The following is a 24,587-nucleotide window of genomic DNA, read 5'->3' on the forward strand; positions in this document are numbered from 1 at the left end:
TAATAAAAAGTTTAACCAATTTGAAAATTTTGTAAATTAATTAATTAATCTAAAAGAATAAACGCGTGAAATAAGAATAAAATATAACGCGCTGTGTTGTGATTTATTGAAATTAAAATCAAAGGAGAAGAAATCTTTTCAAATCCCAAAAGCGAGAATGTTTAAACAAATATAGCCGAGCAGACGTCGACGCAGCAGCAGCTAAAGAATCGAGTGCAAAACAGAATTGTAAATAAAAAATAGTAGAAACGAGCGAAAATTGAAAATCAAATAGAAAAAGGAAATTTATTGAAAATTGAGCACGTGTGCGTGTGTGTGCGTTGTTGTGTATTTTGTGTTTGCGTGTGTGAGTATTGCATCTAAAATCTAAATTTTCAATGTGTGAGTGAGTGCATTATGCTAGCAGCTAGCACTAACGATCAAGCCCCAGGTAGAGAGAGCGAGAAAGCAAATGCAACATTGTGATTGTGTGGCAAGAAGTAGCAATCGCTAAACACACACACACATACACCCCTTCACCATTCTTTTTTCCACTTTTTTATTGTTGTTTGTTTGGTTTTTGTTTGTGAGGTAAATTTTGTAAGTTTGAAATTGGAATCTTCTTTCATTTCGACATGCACATGTACACAGTTACATGCATATGTATGTGTGTATGTATGTGGCACACAACATAATTAAGATAGCGCGCGAGTAAGAGCCAGAAAGAGAGAGAGAGCGACCACGCTCTACGTGTCGTCTGACTTGCTCTCTCTCTTTCTCTCTGAGGATCTCCCATTGCGTGCTATTGCGCATACTCGACAGTTATTTCCCCCTCTTCTTCTCCCACTTGTTCTCCCCATTTCACTTTGGCCCCGTTTAATTGATATTTTGGGTCAAACAGCTGACGAATGTGTAAAACTTTTTATTTTTGTTGCCCGTTTATGATTAAGCCTTGCCTGTAAGGTATTCCCCCACTTTTATTTCGACGCAAAATCAGCAATTCACTCGTTTTTTTCTGCTGAATTCTCAATATCCCACATATCTTGACTGTCTCTTTGTGTGAGTGTGTTTGTATCTATGTGTGTGCTGTTTGTTTTATAAAGTTCTTTTCGCTCTCTCTCTCTCTCTCTCTGTATCTCTTCTCCGATTTACAGGGCGTTCTCATTCTTGCGCGTATGCAAATAATAAACAATAAAAAAAAAACAACTACGAAGCAAAAATTCCCGCTATCTATATCCAATTTACGTTTCTTCTTTTCTCTTTTCTTTATTACAAGTCCCCTTCTACACCCCTTTCTCTTTAACCACAAGCCGCAGGTGGCTTAGTTCTCTTCTTCTTTTTGGCAATGAATGAAACTTCCGTTAACTACGAATCTCGTTTGGCTTATCATCTAAATTAAATTATTTCCCAATTGATTGTCATTTAAAATATTGTCAAAATAATCAACGATGACTTGTTTGCCTCGAGATCGAGACTGTTTACACATACATAGACACAAGTATTTATTGCTAATCACAGCTCTTCAATTCATTCAAATTACACTCATCAGAATTTCTTCAGAATTATATTTTTTGACTTTTGATCCAAGGATGGGGCGACACTTGATGACTCATGTAAGCCTGAATATAACTTTGGCAGAGGTCATCGAAATACAACTTTGTGGGCAGAGGAATGCCCACTTAACTAAGAGAGATCTTTAACTTATCTAACTACTTTATTTGTTCTCTTCAACTTTTATTACACTCTCACCTATAAAAATTCAAATATGAGATTCTTTATTCTCACCTCACCCACTTGATCGTAAAAGTTTGAAAGGATTTCCAAAGGTTTTACACTGAATTCTTTTCTTTTGTTCTTTTATTATAGAATCGTCGTTTTATTTAAAACCTAAACAGGTATCCAAACGTTTTTTTTTAGGAGAATCGTGGCTAATAACATATACACTTATATAGCACTCTCCTGTTCTAATAACCTCTTCCCATTTGGGAATATTCCCCATACATACACTTATATAGCACTCTCCTGTTCTAATAACCTCTTCCCATTTGGGAATATTCCCCATACATAATGGTTAATTTCACAACTTTCTCTCCCTTCTGTTCTACTTTTTTTGAAGCGAAATGGCAAAGGTTTAACCAAGTTATAGTTGCATAATCCTGTTCTCGTTCTGGAATGTTTAACTTCAAAATTTCTTTTTAAAAAGGGTCTTGATCTCGACTTCAAAAGAAAGTCATAAAAAACAAGTGTAGGAAGTTGAACCATAGATCCTAGAAATGCTTGGGCGTCATTAAGAATCACTTGGATCTACCTTTAACTCTAGTTGGCAACATTTTCAAAGGTCGAATTCAAAAATCAACCTTTTTGTCCGTGAAATTGATCATTTCATGCTAAATTTTATCAGCTTAGATTATTGAATCTTTGCCTTCTAAACGTAAAAAAGTAAGAGTAATTCATTTAACTCATTTTAACTGCATTTAACTTGCAATATGGCAACTAATTTTAAGTTATTGATTGTTACCATTATCTATTTAGTTTTATGTATAAAGTAAAAGTTACTTTAAAATAGATTTAAGCATTACTTTCTCTATATATTGATTAAAAGGCTTACTTTTCGTGCTTCAAACAAATCTAAATACAAAAACATTTATTGTCAATCAACTGAGTACGACTCATAAGGCAATGATTCATTTGAAACTGTGTGTTTTTTTATCTCTCATTATTTAATCAACATTCAGAATAAGAATTCCCAAAGCAAATGAACACATATTGGCCAAATGAGTTTTAGCTAGTTTCTTTTGGATTAGTTAAAAACCTTTTTAAAAATAACTATTAATCACTAGTTTACTGCCGTTTTTAGCTGTCTAATAAAATCAAATGACTTTATAAAAGAGAGATTTCAAACAAAAGATTGAGGCACTTGACGAAAGAGTTTCCCCTTCCCTTTCCTCTCCTCTCCTCTCCTTTAGTCTGTCTGAGTGGCGCCTTTGTTTCGCAATTGACCCGCTGCATTTTGGTCTAATATTGAACTTAATTGAAATGAAATGCACTTTTGTTGCAAGTTGTTTTCGCCACTTTTTGTTGGCCATTAAAAAGGAAAAATAAACAGTAAATGGAAGTGGAAATTGCCTAAAAAAAGAGAGAGAAAAAAAAATAACCATATGCCGCATTTCGCTTATTTTCTGTTTTCTTTTTGTATTATTAGTTAGTTTATAACAATATACACACACACACACACATGGTGAGAGCTCATAATCAACAGAAAAAATAATGCCGCGAGGGTTGTTTTAGTAATAGCTTGAACTTGGAAAGTCCACAGTCTCTCCCTCTCTCTCTCCCTCTCTCTTTAGGCTATTTGTAGGAATTGAAAGTCTCAAAAGTCTCTTGAGAATTCTTAGTCCAAATTGTGATCTACTCTATGACATCATTGAAGACCAATGAAATCACGTTTTCAAACTTGTGTGAGTTAACGAAGCAAAACTAGTACCAAAAAAAAAATCGAAAAAAAAACCAATTAGAGTAATCTTAATAGAATGGAAAAAACTTTATTTCCCTTTGCGTTCTGTTTTTTACCTTTACTCATTGCAAAATACCAACAAACCGTTCTAACGACTTTGCAAGTTTGCCCTTTAATAATAAAGTAAAGTCTGCATTTTGATATTTCACTCGTGATAAAAAATAAATGTATTTGCACAGCAGGAAATATATACGATATATGTTTACTTATACTGTTGTACATATGTTTATTTGTTCATTTTCTCTTCATCAGCATATGGAGGAGAGATAAGTGAATCGTAACCACGTGCGAGAATTTGTATCTTTATTCACTTATCTCTTGGCTTGACTCTGGGACTAAACTCATTGCGAACTTTGGAGAGATTTTTGTAGCTATTTTATCTTTTGCAGAATCAAACAGATTGTATCATACTCGCATATAGACTGAGGAATTAGGGATAATGAAAGTTTCTCGCAAAGCCAAATATTTATATTTTTATCAGATATGTGTTAAATGTAGAACAAAGTTGTTGCAAAATGAGTTATCTTCTATTTAACGAGAATTAGTCAGAAATTCATACTATTGTTAAGACCTTGCCCTGTCTTAACTATGCAATTTATGATGTGATACCCCGGGGGGTTAAATTAGAGAAACTAAACTGTTCATTGATCCAATTGTAAACACTTAGGTTAATAAACTCTGACAAGTTTGTAGAATTCATTAATATGGAAGGAAAACTGTATTTATCAGAAAAGGGATGTGTTCTTACATGGAAAGACAGAGACAACATGTCAAGTCTGAACCCTTTTTTCAACAGAAACAACTTGACAATTTATAAACTTTAAAAATTCTGCACCTGCTCTAGGATTAAACTGTTTTTATCTACAAACAAAATCCAGTTTTGAGAGTTGTTTTCGAAATCGACCAAGGCTAAGTCATAGTAATGTATGTAATGTATATAACCAAAGAATTATCTTAGGTTAGGATACAGGAAAACCATTTTATAGACGTAATCGGTTATAGTAATAATTTTTAAAGATGAAAGCTTTTGATTTGAACACCTCTTTTAAACCTAATGAAGAAATTCAATCACTTTTTCTATAAATACTTGATTTTTTTATACAGAAGTTCTATATTATAAGAGTTAGTCGATTGAAGCGAAAGTTTTGAATGCAAAAAAAGGTAACAGATCATTTGCAAAGTTTTTATTTGATTCCTGATTTGCCGATATACATAGGACTCCGTTATTATCGATTTTGGATCGGGATATTTGTATAGCCTAATGCAGGATAACTTTGTTATAAACATAATCAATGGATAAAGAACTTTGTTGCTGTTGTCTCTTTCTTCTTTAGTTTTCAGCAAATTATTCAACTCTGGTACTTTCTCCTCTCTCATTAACTTTAGCTCGTCTCTTTGTTTTATTTCTGCCTGTTAATTGTTACTTTAAATATAAATTTAGATCTTTTTGACATTTTCACGTCAAAGAATGCCAGCAAGAAGTAAAAGTTTCTACTCTATATCTTAAATACTGGAAATATTAATTTTAATTGCTTTGGCCGTGTACTTTTCCAACCCCGAAAATCTGGTTTTCTCAACAATTTCCATCTCCATCTTTGAATCTTCTAAGCGTAAGATACTTTTCTAGCTGACTATTTTTTCTGTGAATTGTCGATGATCTTTTATCTTCTGTCCTGCAGGTGTAATGGTAAACGTATCAAACAACTCTCTTTCTCTCTCCCTCTCTCTATTTCTGAGTCAGCTGTCTCTCCTTCTCTCTCTTGTTCAACCACTTCGCCCACTAGCAAACAGCATCAATGTAATCTCCAGATCTCTCTCTCTCTCCCTCTCTCTTACTCTCCCACACACACTCACACAAAGTTGATGCGTGGATAAATGTGCATGTGCATGTGTGTGTGTGTGTTGGCCATGTTAGTGTGCGTGTGCTGCTGGTATTAACATTATTATAAACATTAACTAGTTTGATTTGCTGTGTGTTTTGGGTGAATGTCAATTTTAATTCACAACTTCGAGCACAAGATAATTGCAATTGCTTTTGTTGTCAAGGTCAATTCACAAGTTGGCAAATTGCAATTTTTCGTATTACACTAATTGTTTTGTTTACTTTTACCGTTTACCGACCGCCCGCTTGCCGCTCTCTCTATCTTTATCTCTCTCCCCTTCTTTCATTCGCTTTGCCTCTTTGACATTTTATGCGAGAAAAAAAAGCATGCATGAACACGTAGAAGCGAAATTTATCAGCACTCTATCTCTACCCCCTGCCCCCCTCCATCTCTATTCCTCTCGCTCCCTCTCACACACACTCTCAGTCGATCTATGTGAGTTTTGCTGTCGATCAATGGCATTTTTTCGCTAAATAATTTGACCTCTCGAAGTCAACTACAACAACTTGCCCAGATGATGCTTTATTCTATTAGCTAAAAATGTTAACTTTTTTTTGTTTTGTTGCGGCTGCCTGCAACAGGTTCAGTTTCAGTTTTTCTTTGTATAACCAGCCAACAGCAGCAGCCACAAGACCAAGTTAAGATTTTTTGGTAGAAGGTCACGGTTATATGTAGTATGCAAAATAATAAACCACAACCATAAAAAAATAAAACAAGCAACAGCCACAGTCAAAGACAAGACACAAGAAATGACAAGAAAACCAGACTTAGTCACACACACAGACACATAGCTGAGTGTAGACCAACTCAAAGACTTGTCTCTTAAGATATTTAGTCTTTGGTTTCTTTTAGTTACACACTTTTATTTTATTTTATTTTTAATCGAGGTAACATGGCAACGACCATTTTTATTAATGCCTAGCCCAATCCCAAGCTCAAAAACCCCGAACCACTCCCTTTTTGTCAGCGAAAACAAAAATATACTATATAATAATAATCAAAATGAGCAGCATATTAACGGAAGTACATTCACCTGATCAGTTGAATGAACATGAGCTACGTTGAAATGTTTCATTCCCTCCTCCTCAACTCCACCTCCTCAGTACTCTACCCTATACACCCATTGCATTGTAGGTTCAACTAGGGCATGATGAATTCCATCTAGATCACGTCTTTCGTTCAACAACCAAATTTGGTTAATAATCTTGTCACCTGAACAGATTGTGGCAAAGTTTTCATACGCCCCCGTCAATGAGCTTGCGAAGTGAATACAAAAAAATGTTGAAACGCAATATTTGAACTTGGTTAAGACACGATTTTATATACTGCCAATATCTGTCATTCCTCTTGACGTTTTTTATTTAAAACTACGTCAAATTAGGGGTAAAATATAGCGAAATTCGATGAGTGGAACATTAAGTGACGCAGTATGCGAAGAAAACTTGGTAAAAAACAGTTCTACTAACTAATACGCCAATACCTGTCGTCAAAATTTAAAACAAATGGAAATATAAATGAGGCTTAAGTCTATAAACATACTCGAAATTGATTAACTTAAATTAAACAATCAATTGATTGCATGGAAATCTATTGATCCAAAAATAAACCCTTTCTCACAAAAATCTTCAGGAATTCGACTAAATTCCTTAAAAAGTAACTTTCTACAGGGTATTTTTAAAATACACACCATGAAGTTGTATATCTCCTACCGTTTATTTTGCAATCATATTTATTATTGTTTATATATGTATTTTTTATTCCATCCATTTGCTTTTGTAGAGCTGTCACAAACATGGACAGCTGTTTTGTTTGCCAACACAAACGCATTCACGTGCAAATAATAATCTCGACGAAAAACAAAACCAAGAAAAAACAGTAAAAAAATAATATAAAAATGAAAAAAAAAAATTAAGAAAAAAGTCGAAAGCACGCGCTTGTTTGCATTTGATTGCACTTTGCATTTAAACGCAAACTGATGGACTGGATGCAACACTGACCTAAGACACACACCACACATCACACCTGATGAATTGCGGCAATTCGTATTCAAGCCGCAGCAAATGTGAGGGAAATTAAATTGTGTGGAAAATTGACAAATTGCGAAGAAAATCTAGTAACGGAAAATTAAATGCCGTCCACTTAAAGTTGAGAAATCTGTCTGAGATTGTGTGGGAAATCTAAAAGGCAAATTAGGTTAGGGAAGCAAATAAATTGTGAGGTTGGAATCGATATAGGACGATAGTGTGTAAGTTGACCAAAAAAAGACTGCGCATTTAAAGAGTATCCTTCCAAACCAATTCCTAGACGGAAAACATGGGATACATCAACGCAAAGTCCTTCAAATTCTTTAGTTCCTCCTAATTACTAAACAATAACTCTTTCTTGAAATATGTACAGAAATGTTGTTTTTTACCACTCGTTAAGAAACATATCCTTTTAGGATTAGATTAAGTATAAACCAAGTTCAAATCTTTCGAAAGGGTCCTTACACTTCTTAACATCGGCACTTAAAAAACGGAAAAGTCTTTTCACAAGATATTTAATGCCAAAATCATTAAGTATTTAATGTTAAAAACATTCCGCATAGATTTACTGGGCTGTAGCTACCTCAACTTTTAAAGTTTTATTGAATACATTTCCTGATTGATGTCGACAAAACTGCTGAAAAAAGCATTAACGGAATTAGCAGGCTGGTGTGAATAATAAATGAAAGCCAGCTCTACTGAGTCATTCTAATTAAATCTATTACCCGTTCGCTTTGACAGATAATTAATTTATTATACAAAATCTAATTAATTGCAAAGTGTAAAAAAAAAAGACTAACGGTTTTATTTTGAATTGTTTCCTTTTCAGACGTTCATTAAGCAACACTAAATTTGTGTCTATCCGGCAGCACTGACAACAGCCTGGCAAGGACCTCGCGCTAACCAACACTGTTGCAAACAGCTGCGTGAAGGGCGCGCAGAGAGAACGGCAATGCAAAAATAAAAAAGAAAAGGCCAGAAGAAGTATGAGTAATAAGGAACAAACAGGAGCTGCAAATGGAGATGGCGACAATGGTGGAGATGGAGCATCTAGAGGAGGATTAGCAATCGGAAGCCGGGAAAACTTTAAACGCAATTCAAGTGCCTATGGCAGCCTGCCAATGGCCATGGCAACGGGAACGACAGCAAACAGAAATCGAAATAAAGAGACAGCAGCCGAATGTTTTGGTCTCTCGCACAGTTTGTCCAGCGAATCGATAAAACAAGTCTGCGACTGTTTCGACGATGAGCTAAGCGACGAGGATCTCATAGAGATACAACAGACGCCGCAGGGATTCCATCAGCAGAAATCGCATCCCTTGAAGCCCATAATCTTTAAGATGGAGCATGATGAGGACAGGGAGGCTTTCTGTGGCGGCAGTCAAGATATGTCCAATTTACCGCCCCTGAGCACGCCCATCAAACAGATGGCCCCTGCCGACGAGGAGGTGGCCCTCAGTGTGCTCAATGAGCTGGATGCCATTTTAGATGGACATGAGCATAATGGCTGTTCCTCTTTATCCTCTACGGACAACTCTTGTGTTGAGGACTATCTCATGGATTTGGATAACTATTTGGAGGAAATGGATAATGCCCTCAGTCGAGAGGATTCATTGGTCCAATTGGGTTTGGGAGAGTCGACGAGCTTAAAACGAGAGCCAAGAACTAGAACTTTGCCATTGAGCAAGAAGAGGAAGCAACTGCCACATGCGAAATCTGTAGAGGATGGAGGAGTGGAACACCTTGAAGCATCACCGGGTGCGTTCCAAGTGGGTCAGCCCATGAGAAAGACCTTTAGTTGTGGTCTGACGCCAGGTAAGCTATTGAATCTGTCTTGCTAGAATCCTTGTTAATCTATTGCCTTACTTTTAGCACTCTTAGCAAATGGTGGCGATATCTGGCGTAGGCAATCGATGCGTCGCGCCATGGAACAGGAACAGGATTTAGAGGATACCAAAGTCATAGAGGATGTGGTGGAGGAGTTACCCACATTGCTGGTGGATTTACCACCGCCAAGACGTTGCTTTTCCACGCCAGAACAATTTCCCGTTGAGAATCAGGCACAGACACAGTCAGCACAAGGCTCCCAGATGCTAACGGATGAGCATATTTTCGATAATCTTCTGCAGAATGAGCAGCGAGCTTCTAGCGAAGAGCGACCACGTCAATATGGACGTCGTCTTGAGGGCCATCCCACTCCGGTGCGTGGCATAGCGGCCATCACAAGCCGTCCACAGAGTGCTCCCACAAGGGTACAATTTAGTTCCAGCGAAAGTGCTGCTCCTCCGCCAACACAGCACATTATGTCCACATGCTCGGAATTAAGCTCGGTGCGTTCTTCCCGCATGCCCAGTCCGGTATCCTTGGTCTCTGATAGTAGTAGTAGTGACAGCTCCTCCTCCTCGTCGACTCACCAGGATGCAGATCGCGTGGAATTGCAGGCAGCAACCCAAACGACGACAACTATGTGCAGCAGTGACAGTTCCAATCCCTTGGATTCCCTACCGCCTGCGAACTTGCAGCGAGAGAAACGTGGATTTAATAGTCAATGGCCACATTCGGCCAGTCGTCCTTTAGCCTTGATTGCCTGTACTCTGGGTGTCTTCAATCTGTGTCGCTTTGCCGTCCTAACCATCACTTTTGGTGGCAATTTTCTGCTGCAGTTCCTTCTGCTCTCCGTGGTCTTTGGCATTCCATTGTTGTGGCTTCAAATGTGCCTGGGATCGAAAATACGTGCCGGTCCCGTCTCAATGTGGAAAATCAGTCCCATTTGCTGTGGTGTGGGCATTGCCCTGGTCATGGTCCAATGTTTCTTGGCCATTTACTCCACTGTTTCCATTGCCTGGATTCTGGTCTATCTGAGGGATGTCTTTCCCACGGCCACACGCAGTGTTTACCGCTGGCAGGAACTGGCCTTTCCCTATCGCTATGATGCAGCCAATGCCACAGGGAATCTCACCCAAACAGTGGCAGAGTATTTCAATATTGTTGTGCTGCAGCGCCTCCACTTGGCGAAGCATTCGGATTCGAGTGGCGTACGTTTCCATGTAAATGATCGGGTAGGTCGGAAGAAGTCTGGGGCTATGGAACAGATGCTTTAACCAGTTTCTCTCTTTTCCTTCAGCAGCTGGCTTTCTATTTGGCTCTGATTTGGGCTGGAGTCTTTATTATACTCTGCAAAGGATTAAAATCTCTTGGCAAATTTGCCTATCTCATCAATACTTTGCCTCTGATAGCCCTCATGGTGGTGACCATTAAGTTTGCCTATGTCGTGGATCCCAAGAAATTAGAGGTAGGTCGACCAAAGGAAAAATAAATAAGGATTCTAATTCTAATTTCTCTCTTTTTTTTGTAGAATATCTTTAACCAAAGTGATTTTGATGACTTTCTGGTGAATGCGAACAGCTGGACAGCGGCCACACAGGAAACATTTCTCACCTGGGGTCTCTTGGGAGCTTCGGCCATAGCCATTACGAGTAGGAGTCATGCTCAGGTCAGTAAGACCACTCTAAGACGAGATGCCATACTCCTGGTGTTGTTTACTCTGTGGGGTCTTGGTTTGATGGCCTTATTGGCACTTTGCTGTGCTCAGATTCTACATCAAAATGGTTATGTCTATGTGCCTGGATCTTATGGTGAGTCCATAGAAAAATATTGAATATGTTGATCCTGATTCGTTTCTCTCTCTTTCTAGAAAACCCGGATTGCTATACCTCTGTGTATTCCCTGGCGGCTCATCCGAATCCTCAGTTGTTGTCCTATCCAACGCCGCTAATGCCTCATTACTCCTCTTTTATGGGTGAAACGTATCGCAGGAATCGCACCATGCTGCATATTGAAAGTGGTTTTCAGGCTTTACGTTTCATTACGGAACTATTTCCGGCTGTGCTCTCACTTGCCAGTGATAGCATCTCTTGGATATGGGCTGCTGTTGCCTTCAGTCTCTTTGCTGGCTTTGGCCTGGCCCAGTTGTGTGTGATGTGGAAACCGATATCAAGTGCCTTGGGTAATTCAACTAGTTCGGTGCTCTTGAGCTGCGTCACTGGACTCCTGCTGAGTATCCCCTTTGCCACTGAAATGGGCATATCGATTCTATATTATGTGGACTTTCTGCTTGGTGGCTCTTGGTTTATACCCATCATCTGGACAGCTCAGATCTTTGGGGTATTCCTTATACGCGGTCGGCCCTACAATGGTGATGATTTGGTCAATGATCTGCGCATGTGTGGCTCCATGTCCGCATTTTTAGCCCTTTCATGGAATGTTCTGCTGCCCATTGGTTTGATCACCTTATCGGTCATTGATTATAAGGCATCGCTATCGAATCAGTTCTATTATTGGCGTGGCAAATCCTACTTTAGCTATTGGTCGCGAAAAATGGGCAGCCTTATCCAGATTGGCATTGTTTTGGTTATTCCCGTGACGGCCATTATACAGATCTATCGCTATTTGACCAACGGACCAGCTGATATACTTGAGGTGAGATTGCTCTGGATTGGTTTCTCTAACTTAGACTGAAAACTATTTCCTAATCTTTTACAGCGCATTCAATTGCTGTATCGTCCACCAGAAGAGGGAGATGAACCACGACGTCCAGCTGCTCGTCAGAGTTCAGCCGATAGCCGACGCAATGCCAATGGACAGCAACAAGAGCAGAGTCATCTGGAGGCTCAGAATGATGCCCCGCCCAAGTATACACCGCCGCCCTCGTATACCACAGCCACGGGTGCCCGTTTGGCCAAGCTATTGCGTCAGAGCATACGCCGCAGTGTGCGGAGGTGGGAGTGAAATCTGATCTCCCTATTAGATAATATAACCTGTTAATTTGTGGTTTTTGCTTATAGAGTTCTTGGTGGTGACTCCTCTAGCCGCACACGCCCCATACTTTCGCTAGATGCTGAATCACCAGCAATGCCAACAATTGCGCCGCCCGATTATTTAACCATATTGACGAATCCAAATGGTGAGGCAATGGGCAACAGTGCCAATAGTTCCCAGCCATCTTCTCCAGCAGGAGCTGCCAGTAGCAGTAGTCCCGAGTCCATAGAGATTGATCAACGACCAATGGCTGGCTATGCACAACGCTCCCAATCTCTAGGTAGAAAACTACAACGACCAGCGACCAGTCATTCGGCTAGGGCTACACTAGAACGACGTCCCTATACGGCCGAGGATGTGGTGACCATTTTGCGCTCTTCGGCACGTCATCGTCAACCGCCTTCATCGCGACAAGGTGGTGGTGTTAGTGGTGCCACGACATTGCCGCGTCCGCCTCCCGCTGGTGCCTCCATGTCGACGCATCTGGAGGATGCATCGTTTCGGTCCATCGAGAATCTTGTGCTCAATGCCGAGCCACCGGATCGGACGCCCGGAGTGGATGTGGATGAAAATAATACATCTGTGATTTAATTGACTAATAATCGTAGACCTAAAAAAACAGAAACAGAAAGCTCTTATGAGAAATCCAACATATCTTTGCTTGCTTTTTATGTAGACTTGATTAGCTCGTAGTTATATACAATTACGAATATGCAGAAACTATTTTGTAGTTATATATCAATTATATATATATAGTAATTAAACGATTAATTATAATATCGACTAAAATCTCTACTGATATTTTTTTTGCGATGATTCACAACCGGTCTAGGTCACTTCCCCCCGTCATCCCTCCACACGATGACGATCAGGATCTACCCCATAATTCATGATTATATGAAATTAACCCAACAATGGCTAGGTAGGTCGGTCTACGTGCCCAGCACTTAACCAATGCGTATTTACGTATTTGCAGCCTTCAACTTAAGCCGATTAATAAACGTGACCAGTCAAAAAAAAATAAATAGAGAGGATCAAAAGGCATCGTAACGAGCCAGCCAACCACCAGACGACAGGAAGGGGAACAAAATCTGAGCATATTCTTATACATTTCCATTTAAAGTTCAAGTGAAATGTGTTTGTCTACATTTCTCAGAGTTGAATTGCAAAAAAATATAACAAAAAAAAAAGAAAGAAAGAATTAGGCCGCTCAATATTCAAATAGTCACGTACAAATAGTGTTGGAAAAGCATCGCCAACTTGATCGCGGTGGCAACTCTTTTCAGTGACAGGGTAATTAGTGATGACAATAGTGGCGCATATGAACTTTAAGAAAAACAACAATAAAATGTTAATTTTTTAACCGTAACTAATATTATGCGATTATCTATTGCCTAAAAATTTAACGCAATTCGAGTTAACAACATTGAAAACCAAATGAATGAATTGAATGACCTTGAAAATAGACTTCAAGTGAATAAACATTCAAACGAAGAAAACGAATTGAATGAGTTAGAAAGTAAGATAATGAGTTGCTATGACTGGAATGCATTCAAATCCCAATTCTGATTTTGGTATTTAGTATTTATTTGTATTGTATATTTTTGAACTACATGTAATTACTATACGACAAAACTAGTATGGTCTGTGGCTCAGTGGGATTCAGATTACTCAGATTTCAATTCAAATGATTCGTAAATTACAATGCTTCGACACCTTTTATTAAACATTCACACGCATTCAATTCAGTGTATAGCTGTCACTCATTATGTATATATCGTTTTTCTCTCATTCATGCAGCTTTCTAATAGAAATCAAGTATGTGTAATAAAATCCAAATTTATTAAAATAAATTAATTCTGGACTAAATAAATCCAAAACGAAATGAACTTAGAGCTTGCATTTGTACACGCTGTCATCTCTATTTTTGCCCTTCCATGGTTCGGCGAATATTAACTTAAGAGAGAGCGCGAATTGAAGAGAGTCGCGGCGAACATGCTGCTCGATGTTCGACGAGGTTCCATGTGGTTCGGGTGGTTCGATGAGGTTTCGGGTGGCTTAATGTGGTTTCGGGAGGTTCGATGTGGCTTCGGGTGTTACAGCGAATAATCACTAAAGGCAAATGTTAAATTTTTTAAGGCGAACATTCAAATTTTAAGGCGAATATTCAATTCTGGCGGCGAAGTTTTTTTGTTGTTTTTGTGTTGTTGTTTATTTCAAACCGAGCGGACGTGCGCCATTTAATGTCGGAAACTCGAAAAATTAAGAAATTGTTTATTTTCGAAATAATCCTGAGTACGAACGTGGGTGCAAAACAAATTAAATAACCTTTTGTTAACCATCGAACAGGATACACATACATACGACCGCTTTTGCCGAAAGTCCTTTTTAAATAATATTAAAACACACACATTCAATAAGAAAAACTTTATCCTGAAGACGTGAAAAAAAAATGAAAATACTTTGCAAGTGCTTGTGTGTGTGTAATTAAGAGAAGAGAACTCGCGCGCGTTTTTTCAAAGCAATTTAACTAAGCACTCTAACTAAGTTTTTAACAACAACAACTACTACGACGACAACGACCGACGACGGCAACAACAACAGCGAAAAAGAAGTTTTTCCGCAGTCTCCCCCGCCGCCGCCGACGCCGCCAACAAAAAGTGCTCAAACAAGATTTCCACTTGAAATTCCTGAATTTCGTTTCGTCAGAAAAAAAATATAAAAAAAAAATTGAAGAGGTAAAAGAGCAATACAAATAAATAAATAAATACGAAAAGGAAATTGTTAAGTTTATCAAAAGTGTTGCCACACAGTGTCTCTCAGTGTGCGAAAAGAGTGAAAGAATTTGTTGGCCTGGTTGGACTGGTCGACCAAGGAGGACAAAAATTTGGTAACTTTTTTGTGGATTAGCCGATTTGCCAGTTGAATTGAATCTTGATTAAGAACGGTAAGTTTCCGATGAAGAGGAAGATAAGGGAGTAACAAAATTTGCTTGTGGGCAATTTGTAGTAGTTTTTTTCTTCTTTCGGTTGTTTGTTTGTTTGTGCGTTTTGTATTAGCATTTTTATGTCCCACTCGTTGGATGACTAAAGTTGACAAACAAAACTCACACCAACACACACACATACACACCAATACTGACGCGAAATACACAAAGGATTTCATTACATTTTCTCTGGGTGGGACGCATAACTTTTTACACCCACCCTCACTCTCTCTCTCTCTCACTCTCTCTTTTTTGGTGTTTCTCTCTCATTCGCATTGTTATTTTGGTATGCTCTCTCGCCCGAGCGCCGAATGCTGTGCTACTGAAATTTTTGGTGTCTGCGTGTGTATATGTATGTGTGGGTGAGTGCGTGCAGGACCTTATAATGGCAAAAGCACAACAAAAAAGGGCCCGTCGCATAATAAAGATGCCATTTTTGGTGGTCAAAAATGTCTATGCTAAAATTAAGCCATAAGAATTAGAATTTAATGGAAATCTCGCCAGGTTACGTGTATATATAAACAGGAAAGACTAAGGAACTGTCTATTCATTTAGGATCATCTAAGGTATAACAAATATGCACTAAAGATGTAGCCATCGTGGGGTCGATTCCTTTCAGGACTTTCTTTTATATTAATTATAAATGTGAATTAGTTATAGGAAAAGGTAAATATTCTAAGTGACACCAGATGATATTCACATAAAAGCATATATTAATAGGGATTACCACACTTTAACTATACTCTAATTGACATCTTTAGTAAAATCTAATTATGGACCATACCCTAAAGATATTCCAAATGGAGATGGATATTTAGAAAAACGACATATCAGAAATTTTTGTAGGTCCTTCCGAATGGCATCTAAGGGTTTACAGGTATTGTGGTAATATTTAGCTGAAATCGAACTACAGATATAGAAAAAAGGATTTTAAAAAACATCTAGACGAAATCCTTTGGAAATTTAGGTTGCTAGATATCCTTGTATTTCCCCTATAACCAACTAACTAACATTTTTATGAGCTAGAAAGTTTCTAGCACTCAAGAGTTTTAGCTTTTAACAGTATACAGAGACGAAAAATGGGTAAAAATATAATTTTAAAAAAAAATAAGTCAATCAATCTAAATTTTACATTTTAAATTTTAGAAGAAGACATTTTAAATTTGTCAGCTCACAAAGTTATGATATTTAAGAAGACTCCTTAAAGGACTTAAGGACAACTATTGAGTACTTTTTGAGTAGCAATTCATTTAGGTAATATCCAAGGAATAAGTTTTAGATTATCTATAATTCATAGGCAACAGCAGACATATAACATATATCAGAATTAGAAACATTACGATAATATTTACTCTGTTAGCTAAAAGAATCGGGGATAGAACTAACTCTACTATTAGAATCAAAGAAGATAAAGCTTGGTTAAAAATTGGTTTTGCTTTTATAAAGTTTTTAACTTGGAAACATCCATATGTACATACATATATGGGATATATTCTCTCAGAAAGCAAACATATTGCCGATAATGTTATCTTCAAATGAATTTATGGTATAGACCTCAATACTTTGAATAAGATGATGTCAAGGATAAAGTCTACAGGGAGGAAGGCTTAAATTAGACACATTCCAATTGCTTCAGTAATTATGGAATTTCTTTTTGGAGAAATTGTTGAGCTAAGCAGGACATAGGACACGAACTAAAACCGCCCCTGTTTAGATGAGTGTGTTTGTGTGTGTGTGTTTTTATTTATTTTGATGGCGTATTTTGCTATTCCGCTTTGTCAGTGAAGTGCGTTCCCGTTCCCATCCCTACGCCACATTAAAATGAATTCGCAATAAATATTGCCCATGTCAAATAAAAGGGCGATGAGGCAGCAGTCAGGATACAGACACACACAAAGGACATAGGACATCCACAGGACGAGACAATCAGACGCAATAGTCAGCCTTTTGGCTCTAATCTCAGGGGACACTAATGTTTTACGACAATTTCTATGCCGACTTTTTCTAGCACTCTTTCGCTTGCCCTTTCTCTATCTCTTTCTCTCTCTATCGCTCTCTGTCTCTATCGAAAACTTAATGCACACATCAATGGCAAATTAGATATATACTCCCAATAGCAAATGTACTAATAACAATCATTGAGTGTTTCCCTGTGTGTGTGTGTGTGTGTGTGTGTGCGTGTGTGTTGGATGATTGTTTCTGTTGATTTTGGGACCTGTTATTTCCAATACATTTGAAGCCTACTTTGGCCCTACTTGGCCGCCCCTCACTTATCTCCACATGTGCGTCTTTGCTCCAACTCTCCTCTTCATGTCTTATTTGTCTCGGCAAATGGAAATCGTTTTGTTTTGTCAAGTGACAAATTTTCATTGCCTTCTTTCTTGCTTCTCCCCCATCCCCTCCCTCTCAATGAGTGAGTACTACATACTAATCGCTTACTTAAAACAAAACAACAAAACAAAAAAAGAATAAAAAGAGAGTGAGACCGAGTAAGAGAGACCCCTAAGAAAGACCCAAACAAGACATAAGACAAGTGTGTAAATAAACAAAAAGTATGATGGAAAATTGTAGGGTAGGAAATTGGGGTATGCACTTCATTGAAGAAAATTTGTCTTTAATTTGTTTGTCTTGGTGTGAAAAAAGATATCCAATTTCAATCTTGTCATTCAGTAAATCTTTGTTATATTATGCCAAGGAAGAAACTTATTTACCAAGTAAGAAATTTCTTTTAAACATAAGATTTCATAGTGATTGGAAATGCTTCTCGATATAGCAAAATATTATTACCCAGTTCTACGTTTAAGGCGACACACTATATAAGATAAAGTATCTCGATATCTCTGATGAAAACAAGCGAATCTCATTATATTTTCGAGACAACACTCCAACGTTTTGGATTCCCCACTGTCAGTTTCCGTCCATGAGAATCTGTTTACTCTTAAAGTATTGCAATTCCAAATCCTTAGTCTGTATCAAACATTTTTCTGGTTAATATCCTTGTGGCCTCTCTACGAGTAAGTTCCTATATTAAAGTTCACTTTTTTGAGGACTCAATCTTTGTCTTTCACTTCGAGTATACCCCATGGAAATTCCATTCCCATTTAATAGATATTTCAGTAGGTACTTAGTCATTTGGGTTCCTGCTATTTTCAATTTTGATGGCATCGTCGTCGGCATATTCCCATAGTTTGCTTTAATTTTCCAAACGACCAACTTTTTGTTATCGTCTTTTGCTTTGGTTCGATTTCTGTTCTTATTCTGCTGGTTCTTCGCTCGCTTCTAATCTTTTCCTCCTGCTGCCATCGACTGCTGCTGATTTACGTCTCTATAAAGAAAAGAGAGTAGAGGAAGTCTGAAATGAAATATATGTGCAGTGGGGGGGTGGAGGAGGAGTGCAATCGATTAGATTGATTTTGTGTTTAAACAAAACTGCACACGGCAGCAATTTTCAAGTCAAGAAAGTATCAAGTTTTCGTTTTTTGTAGGTAAATAAACATGGCAGTTTTTCGAATCGAACGCATCGTTTGCTTTTTCAACGCGCTGTTAATTGCCTAGACCGAAGGGTCAAAACACACACACACACACACACCAATTCCCCATCGATTCAACGATTGGTTGTGCCTGGTAATTAGTTGTGAATTGGATTTGGATCACATAAAAGTGTTGATTACACACACTGATGATGGCCATGCTGATGATGATGATGACGATGATGATGATGATGATGATGATGATTGGGGGGTTGGGGTCGGAAGGGGGCATCTCTGTATTTTGATTAAGTAAGTGCAAAGTGTTTCGATTTCTTGCTGTTCCTGTTGGGTGGTATTAGGGCTAGCCCATTGCGTAGTGAAAGTCTTACTAATTCCTGATGGCAGGTGTTGAAACTTGGTCATGCTGAAATGTGAGCTTAATTACATGAATGTGAATGCAGCAGCAAGTGTTTTGTAAGTGTCAACGTTTGTTTAATCGATTTTGCGATCAACCAAGCAGAATATGACCATTTGCATGTGCCCATGGGTGTTAAATGGAGATTGATGTTAAAAAGTAAAGAAGATTAGACCAATTCGCAATCAAAAAGAGACTACTACATCACAAACGCTACAATTTGTGCACTGATTGTGAAAGCAATATCTAAAACATAATAAAAACACAACTAAAATCTGAGTATATACCAATTTTTGTTAATTAAATTAAAAAGTATCATTTTTGACCCTAACAAGGAACTAAGGGGGGTTTTTAAACAAGGAAGTAGGGTTAAGGTCTGGATTCGCTTCTGGAAATAGCTCAAACATCTTATCTTCCGCCGTATTTTCAGATAGCTTTGTATGCAAAAGAAGATTATTTGAAAGGCAGCACAAAAAGTTGAGCAGATTGCTTTAATAGCTATTTCAGGAAACATCAAGTTCCATCATCAGCAGACTTTACTATAGAACTGCAGAATTGTAATGCCCATAACATATTTTCAACGCTAAAACTAATTGGGAATTGCAACTAAATGAGGCGAAAATATATTGCGCATACCTTTAGGATGTAGATTTTTATTAGGAATCTATGTTTGATTTGTTGAATCAACATTTCAATATAATTTGCTTTGAATACGAGCTACAATGTGAAATCGTTTCTAACTCTTATATATTTTAAGGACTTACACACAAATTTCACCCTATTTGCCAGTTCCTAAATGTATTTTGTCTTAAGTAGAACAAGATACAAAGGTTTTCAAGCCTAAGTTGCTTCGGTGGGTTCTTTACGAGATTAAAGATCACCAAAAAACACTTTTTCCTTTTCTAGTTCTCGAATCCAAATTCATAAGGGGAAACAAAATGCCTTTTAAGAAGGAATCGTTCCGGTTGCATACTCTCTGCTTAATTTAATCGTTTTTACACTGTCCCCGCTGCCCCTTCCGTTATCCATTCGAGACATTCACATGACCGTTTTGTCAATTACAAATTGCTAAATTTTCTGCCTTCAAAAATGGAATGATTCTTATGCAAGTCATCGCTGGGCCTCGTCTTTGGCTTCGTCTTGGTCTTCTTTTTGGGTGAAGAAGTAAATGCAGTTAAAAAACATCAAAGTCATTTCATGTCTTCATAAATTGTTGCGCTACTTAGCCCAAACCTTGTGAAGAGGCAACCATGTCCGGCCGTGTCTCCCGACTTCCCCGGGCTCCCACTACATCACCCTCGCCTTTCTCTCTCTCACTCTCTCTAAGTGAAATGACCTGCCATTTTGTATAGGAAAAAGATGCCAGTTGGAAGCGAGGGAAGGTTAATGTCTTATCGACATGCCGCAATCTATGTATTTAATTGACTCGACTGCAATTATAGTGTATATACCTATATAGTATATATATGTATATATATATATATTGTATATTGTTGTTGTAGTTATTGTTGTAGTGTCTTCTTCCTGCAGATAAAACGTCGCGTCGTAAATACAAGAGGAAAAAAAAAAGAAAAAGAGAAGAGGAAGGCAAAAAAATAAAACTTGCCTATAATGATTTCGCATAAATCGTGACTACTCGCCAAAATGAAAGGCGAGAATTTATACTAACAGCATATATACGAGACGAGGCACGGCACGTTGTTGTTGTTGCTGTTGTTACAATGTAGTTGGAGCTGTGCGGTGTCAGAGGCTAGTCTCTGCCTCTGCAGCATTCAATATTCGACATTCGTCTCTACGCGAGAAGTTGGTCTCTTTGGTTTGGTTTGGTTTGGTCAGCACCCCGAAAAGCAAAACAGAAAAAAAGAGCCAAGCCAAGTCTCGACCAAAAAAAAAAAAAAATAAAACCTGTAGGTAACCAGTCAGCCACACTTAGTCCATTCCATTTACTAGAGATGGGCACGTGACTTAATCATACAAAATCCGAATTCTCAACTCAACGGAATTGATATTTATTATTTATTTAGTCTTTGCCAGTAAATTCTTATTTACAGGTGGTTTACAGGTTGAAAGATATGAAAACATTTACATTTCTTATTGGATTATGTGGCAAAAGTAAAAGATATATCTACCTGTTCAAGTGGAGTGCTGCTGGGATACACACACACACACACACACACACACTGAATGTGTAGCAGGAGAGGAAGGGGGAAGGAGGCGTGGCAGGCAATGAATGTGTTAACAGGCTCAAATCAATGATGATATTTATATGGTTATGAACTTGAGGTGAGAATCAGCAGGCCATACACTTAGTTAGACAGCTTGTTCATTTTAATGGTATTATAGGGAGGATAACTAAAAAAATGTGTAGGTAAAACGTATTGTTATGTAAGACATCTTAAATGTTTTTGAAAACTGAAGAAATAATGAGGTTTCGAACTATTGGACTCTTAGGAGGGAATTTCTTGTTAAGAAATTTTATGATTTTTAATGGAAATCTTGTCACAGGACTTGCCGGAATGGTAATTGAAAAGTTCTTTAAATGAACTTAAACAATTGCCTTGGAATGTTTTTTTAAAATTTTGTATTTAGGGGAACAACTTTTTGAAAATCAATTGAATAAGTATAGAAAACCAGACAACAGTTATTTAAAAAGAGACTAAGAGGAAAAGGCTAGAGTTTCTTCATAGTAATGAAAGAGAGGGCTCTAAGCTGATTATATAGTAAAGAAGGTAATATTCAGAGCAGAGGAGTCAACAAGTTTTACTTTAGGAATTATTTTTTTAAAAAAAAACTAGGATTTAACATTCCGTTCCGGGGATTGCCTTGTTCTAGATGATCTTTCTAGGTGTGATCTTTTTAGTACCTCTAAATTTGGTTATAGTTTGGTTGACCTTTAAACGGGAAAAAAAAAACAAAAATGAAAACATTCATAGGTTCCTCTTTTTGTCTAAAAAGCTGACTAAACAGATGATTTTGTTTCAGATTTGAAATTAGTATATCGAATTACAGGGTACTAAGATTAATAACAGATAACAATCACAAAATAGATGAAATTATTAGCACCTATTTTCATTTGCGAATCGTTGTCAATCTTAAAGATTGAAGTGTTAGAAGCCAGATTGGTTAAACTAGTCGTTCCTAAGATAAACTTTTAATAATTTTAATATAGTTTTCATAAAATTGCCAATAAAATTGTCACGTCCATCTTTTTAAAAAAATAAGCTGTAAATTCTTTGAATTCCTTCTCGTTTTTGTCGATTCTTTTATTATAGTTATTTTTAATTTGTTTGTGGAAATAGTTAAACAAATTAATGAATTCTGTTTTAAGAGTGCGGCAAGTAGTTAAAAGCTTTTGCTTCTTGGGGAATCACGTCCCCATCCTCAGATGGGGGATGACAAGCTGTAAAAACATTTAGCATTGCTTCGCTGATTCGCTGAATGGGCTAGGGATCTCTTTTGGTTTTCTGTTTCTTTTTACTTTACTTTGGACATTGTCTTGTTGGCCATTGCCAAATCGTTAGCACTTGGCACGGAGCACTGACAGAGTCACAGAGCCACCACAACGCATCAGCATCATTATCGTCATCATCATCATCGAAGTCGGCGTCGTCGTCATCGTAGTCATTGTCAGTTGGTTGCCTGTTGAAAAATCTCTCAAGACGTCGCCGTCTCGGGACTATCGTCGGGGACTGTTGGACTTTCAAGTGTGTAATGAAATAAAAATATGTATTTAAACTTTATTTGATTGTCGTTGATTTGGGCGACAGCGTTACGGTCTTTGCTTTTTCCTCCCCCCCACTCTGCTTCCTCTCTATCCTATTTAGGGTGAGAGATGGAGAGATGATGGAACTGATGCCCCCTTCCATTTTTGCCTAATGAAAAATAAAATGTAATAAACCAATTTAGAGTTCTCTCTCTCTCTCTTTTGTCCATTTGCATTCTTCCGGCTTGACGAGCCCACGCCCCTTTACCTCTTCCTTCATCGTCGTCTTCTTCTTCTCACTCTACGCTACTCAGTGGCCTGTCTATGAATTTTGGTAGCTAACCAAGCATTGAGCCGGTGATGTCCACTGCTGCCCATCATTAGGCCTGACAAAAGTTCTTCCAACTCATTTGTAAAAGTTGGAATAACAACAGCTACAAAAAAAGAAGAAAAATCTTCCCATAATTAACGGCTATTCGAGGGGAGGGATGAGTAGCTGAATGGAGCGAGGACGGAGAGGGGGGCGGGGCATGGGATTTGGATGGAACTTGGAATTTCTATGCCTCGCTGCACACAAATGACGACAAGAGACGAGACGAGACAAGAAGGCATCTCCAGACATTGCAATTGGTTTGGTTTGCTTTGCTTTGCCTGCCGTTGGCCCTATTGTTATAGTTGTCATTCGTTACTCTTGTTATTGTTGTTGTTGTTGTAGTTGTTTTGTGTGTAGGTGACCGACCATCACATCATCCATCCATCCATCCGTCCGTCCGTCTGTCTGTCTGTCCCATTCTCAGTTGAATTATTAAAAATAAGCCTGGCAAACAGAGAACCACCGACGCGGACATTTGGACAATTGGACGATTGGCCAGTGGCTCCGACTCCGACTCGGACTCACCCATTTGATATATTGCAGGCATCCGGTAGTTGCACACAAACACCGACGTGATGCTGCTATAAAATGAGCAATATACACTTTTATTCCTTGAGGGATGTGCGGACTATATTAAAGAGTTTGCCGCAGGATAATTAAGGCCTGATTATGGAGGATATTAGATCATGGAATAGATATAGAATGAAACTGAAGAAACCTAAGTAACTTCATTAGATATATGTAGATACCAATTAAAAATATCCACTAATATCTATTATAAAGTATTGAGAAGTTAATTTAAAAATACAACCAAATAGATCAAAGTGGGTTTGGTATACTATGAGAAGATGGTAGAGGCATCTCAATTTAATTAAAATGTCTTAAACTAATTCAAGCTAGTTGTAAGAACTATCTAAATCTTAGTGTGAAAATATAATAAATGCATGTTTTTAGGCAGTTTTCTAAATCTAATGTGAACTTTTCTACAGTCAACTACTTTATAAAATTGGCTGATAACTTAAAAAGTTATTGATCAATGTATCTGAAACTTTGCATACAGCTTATCGATGATATAAGAAATAAAATTCCAAAATATTACAAAACAAGAACAATTCTATGTAGCTTTTTCAATGCATTTCAAAAATCAAATAAGTTAGGTTGATATTTCTAAAACATTTGTTCCCTTTTAGCGACACTTTTCCAGTCGATTTCAGGACTATGTTTATTTTGGTAGAGTATCTGACACTTTGTATTTCTAATATTATGGTTAGACATTTCTTTCAAAAGATTTTTTCTGTCGTTGTTGTTGTTTGTTCGTTCATTGGTGTTGTTGTTGTCACATTGTCGCCCGTCTGTCTTTCTACCCCGTACCCGACCGATCTGCTCTCCGCCCTCATCTCGTTTCATCTCATCTCATCTGAT

The 24,587-nt window shown here is 37.8% G+C and overlaps 2 protein-coding genes across 7 annotated transcripts in view; both read left to right on the plus strand.

Annotated features, from left to right (window-relative positions):
- Window positions 1–38: 38 nt before the first annotated feature.
- On the plus strand, window positions 39–13,007 carry LOC6639687 (sodium-dependent transporter bedraggled). 3 transcript variants are annotated; one of them, XM_023181808.2, is made up of 8 exons: window positions 39–228; window positions 8,230–9,215; window positions 9,273–10,459; window positions 10,525–10,692; window positions 10,756–11,035; window positions 11,095–11,879; window positions 11,943–12,178; window positions 12,245–13,007. In XM_023181808.2, exons 2-8 carry the CDS (start codon window positions 8,387–8,389, stop codon window positions 12,807–12,809), a joined length of 4,050 nt encoding a protein of 1,349 aa, XP_023037576.1. In that variant the 5' UTR covers window positions 39–228; window positions 8,230–8,386; the 3' UTR covers window positions 12,810–13,007. The 3 variants fall into 3 exon arrangements, with proteins under 3 accessions (XP_023037576.1, XP_023037578.1, XP_023037577.1); XM_023181810.2 differs by having other exon boundaries at window positions 10,528–10,692; XM_023181809.2 differs by lacking the exon at window positions 39–228 and adding an exon at window positions 328–346.
- A 1,979-nt stretch (window positions 13,008–14,986) lies between these two features.
- LOC6639686 (protein slit) overlaps window positions 14,987–24,587 on the plus strand; it is a 63,054-nt gene continuing 53,453 nt past the window's right edge. For 3 of the 4 annotated variants that reach the window (XM_002062695.4, XM_047010015.1, XM_047010016.1), the window contains exon 1: window positions 14,988–15,165. The gene's annotated coding sequence lies outside the window, so the exon portion shown is untranslated. Of the gene's footprint in view, window positions 15,166–24,587 lie in introns of all 4 variants that reach the window. The other variant, XM_047010014.1, reaches the window with a different exon arrangement.

Source organism: Drosophila willistoni (genome assembly GCF_018902025.1).
Source record: "Drosophila willistoni isolate 14030-0811.24 chromosome 2L unlocalized genomic scaffold, UCI_dwil_1.1 Seg196, whole genome shotgun sequence".
NCBI lineage: Eukaryota > Metazoa > Arthropoda > Insecta > Diptera > Drosophilidae > Drosophila > Drosophila willistoni.

Coding starts and splice junctions, on each gene's coding strand:
- LOC6639687 (XM_023181808.2), top strand. CDS start 8,387: ATGAGTAATAAGGAACAAACAGGAGCTGCAAATGGAGATGGCGACAAT. Junction 9,216..9,272: donor TAGTTGTGGTCTGACGCCAG/GTAAGCTATTGA, acceptor CCTTACTTTTAG/CACTCTTAGCAAATGGTGGC. Junction 12,179..12,244: donor ATACGCCGCAGTGTGCGGAG/GTGGGAGTGAAA, acceptor TTTTGCTTATAG/AGTTCTTGGTGGTGACTCCT.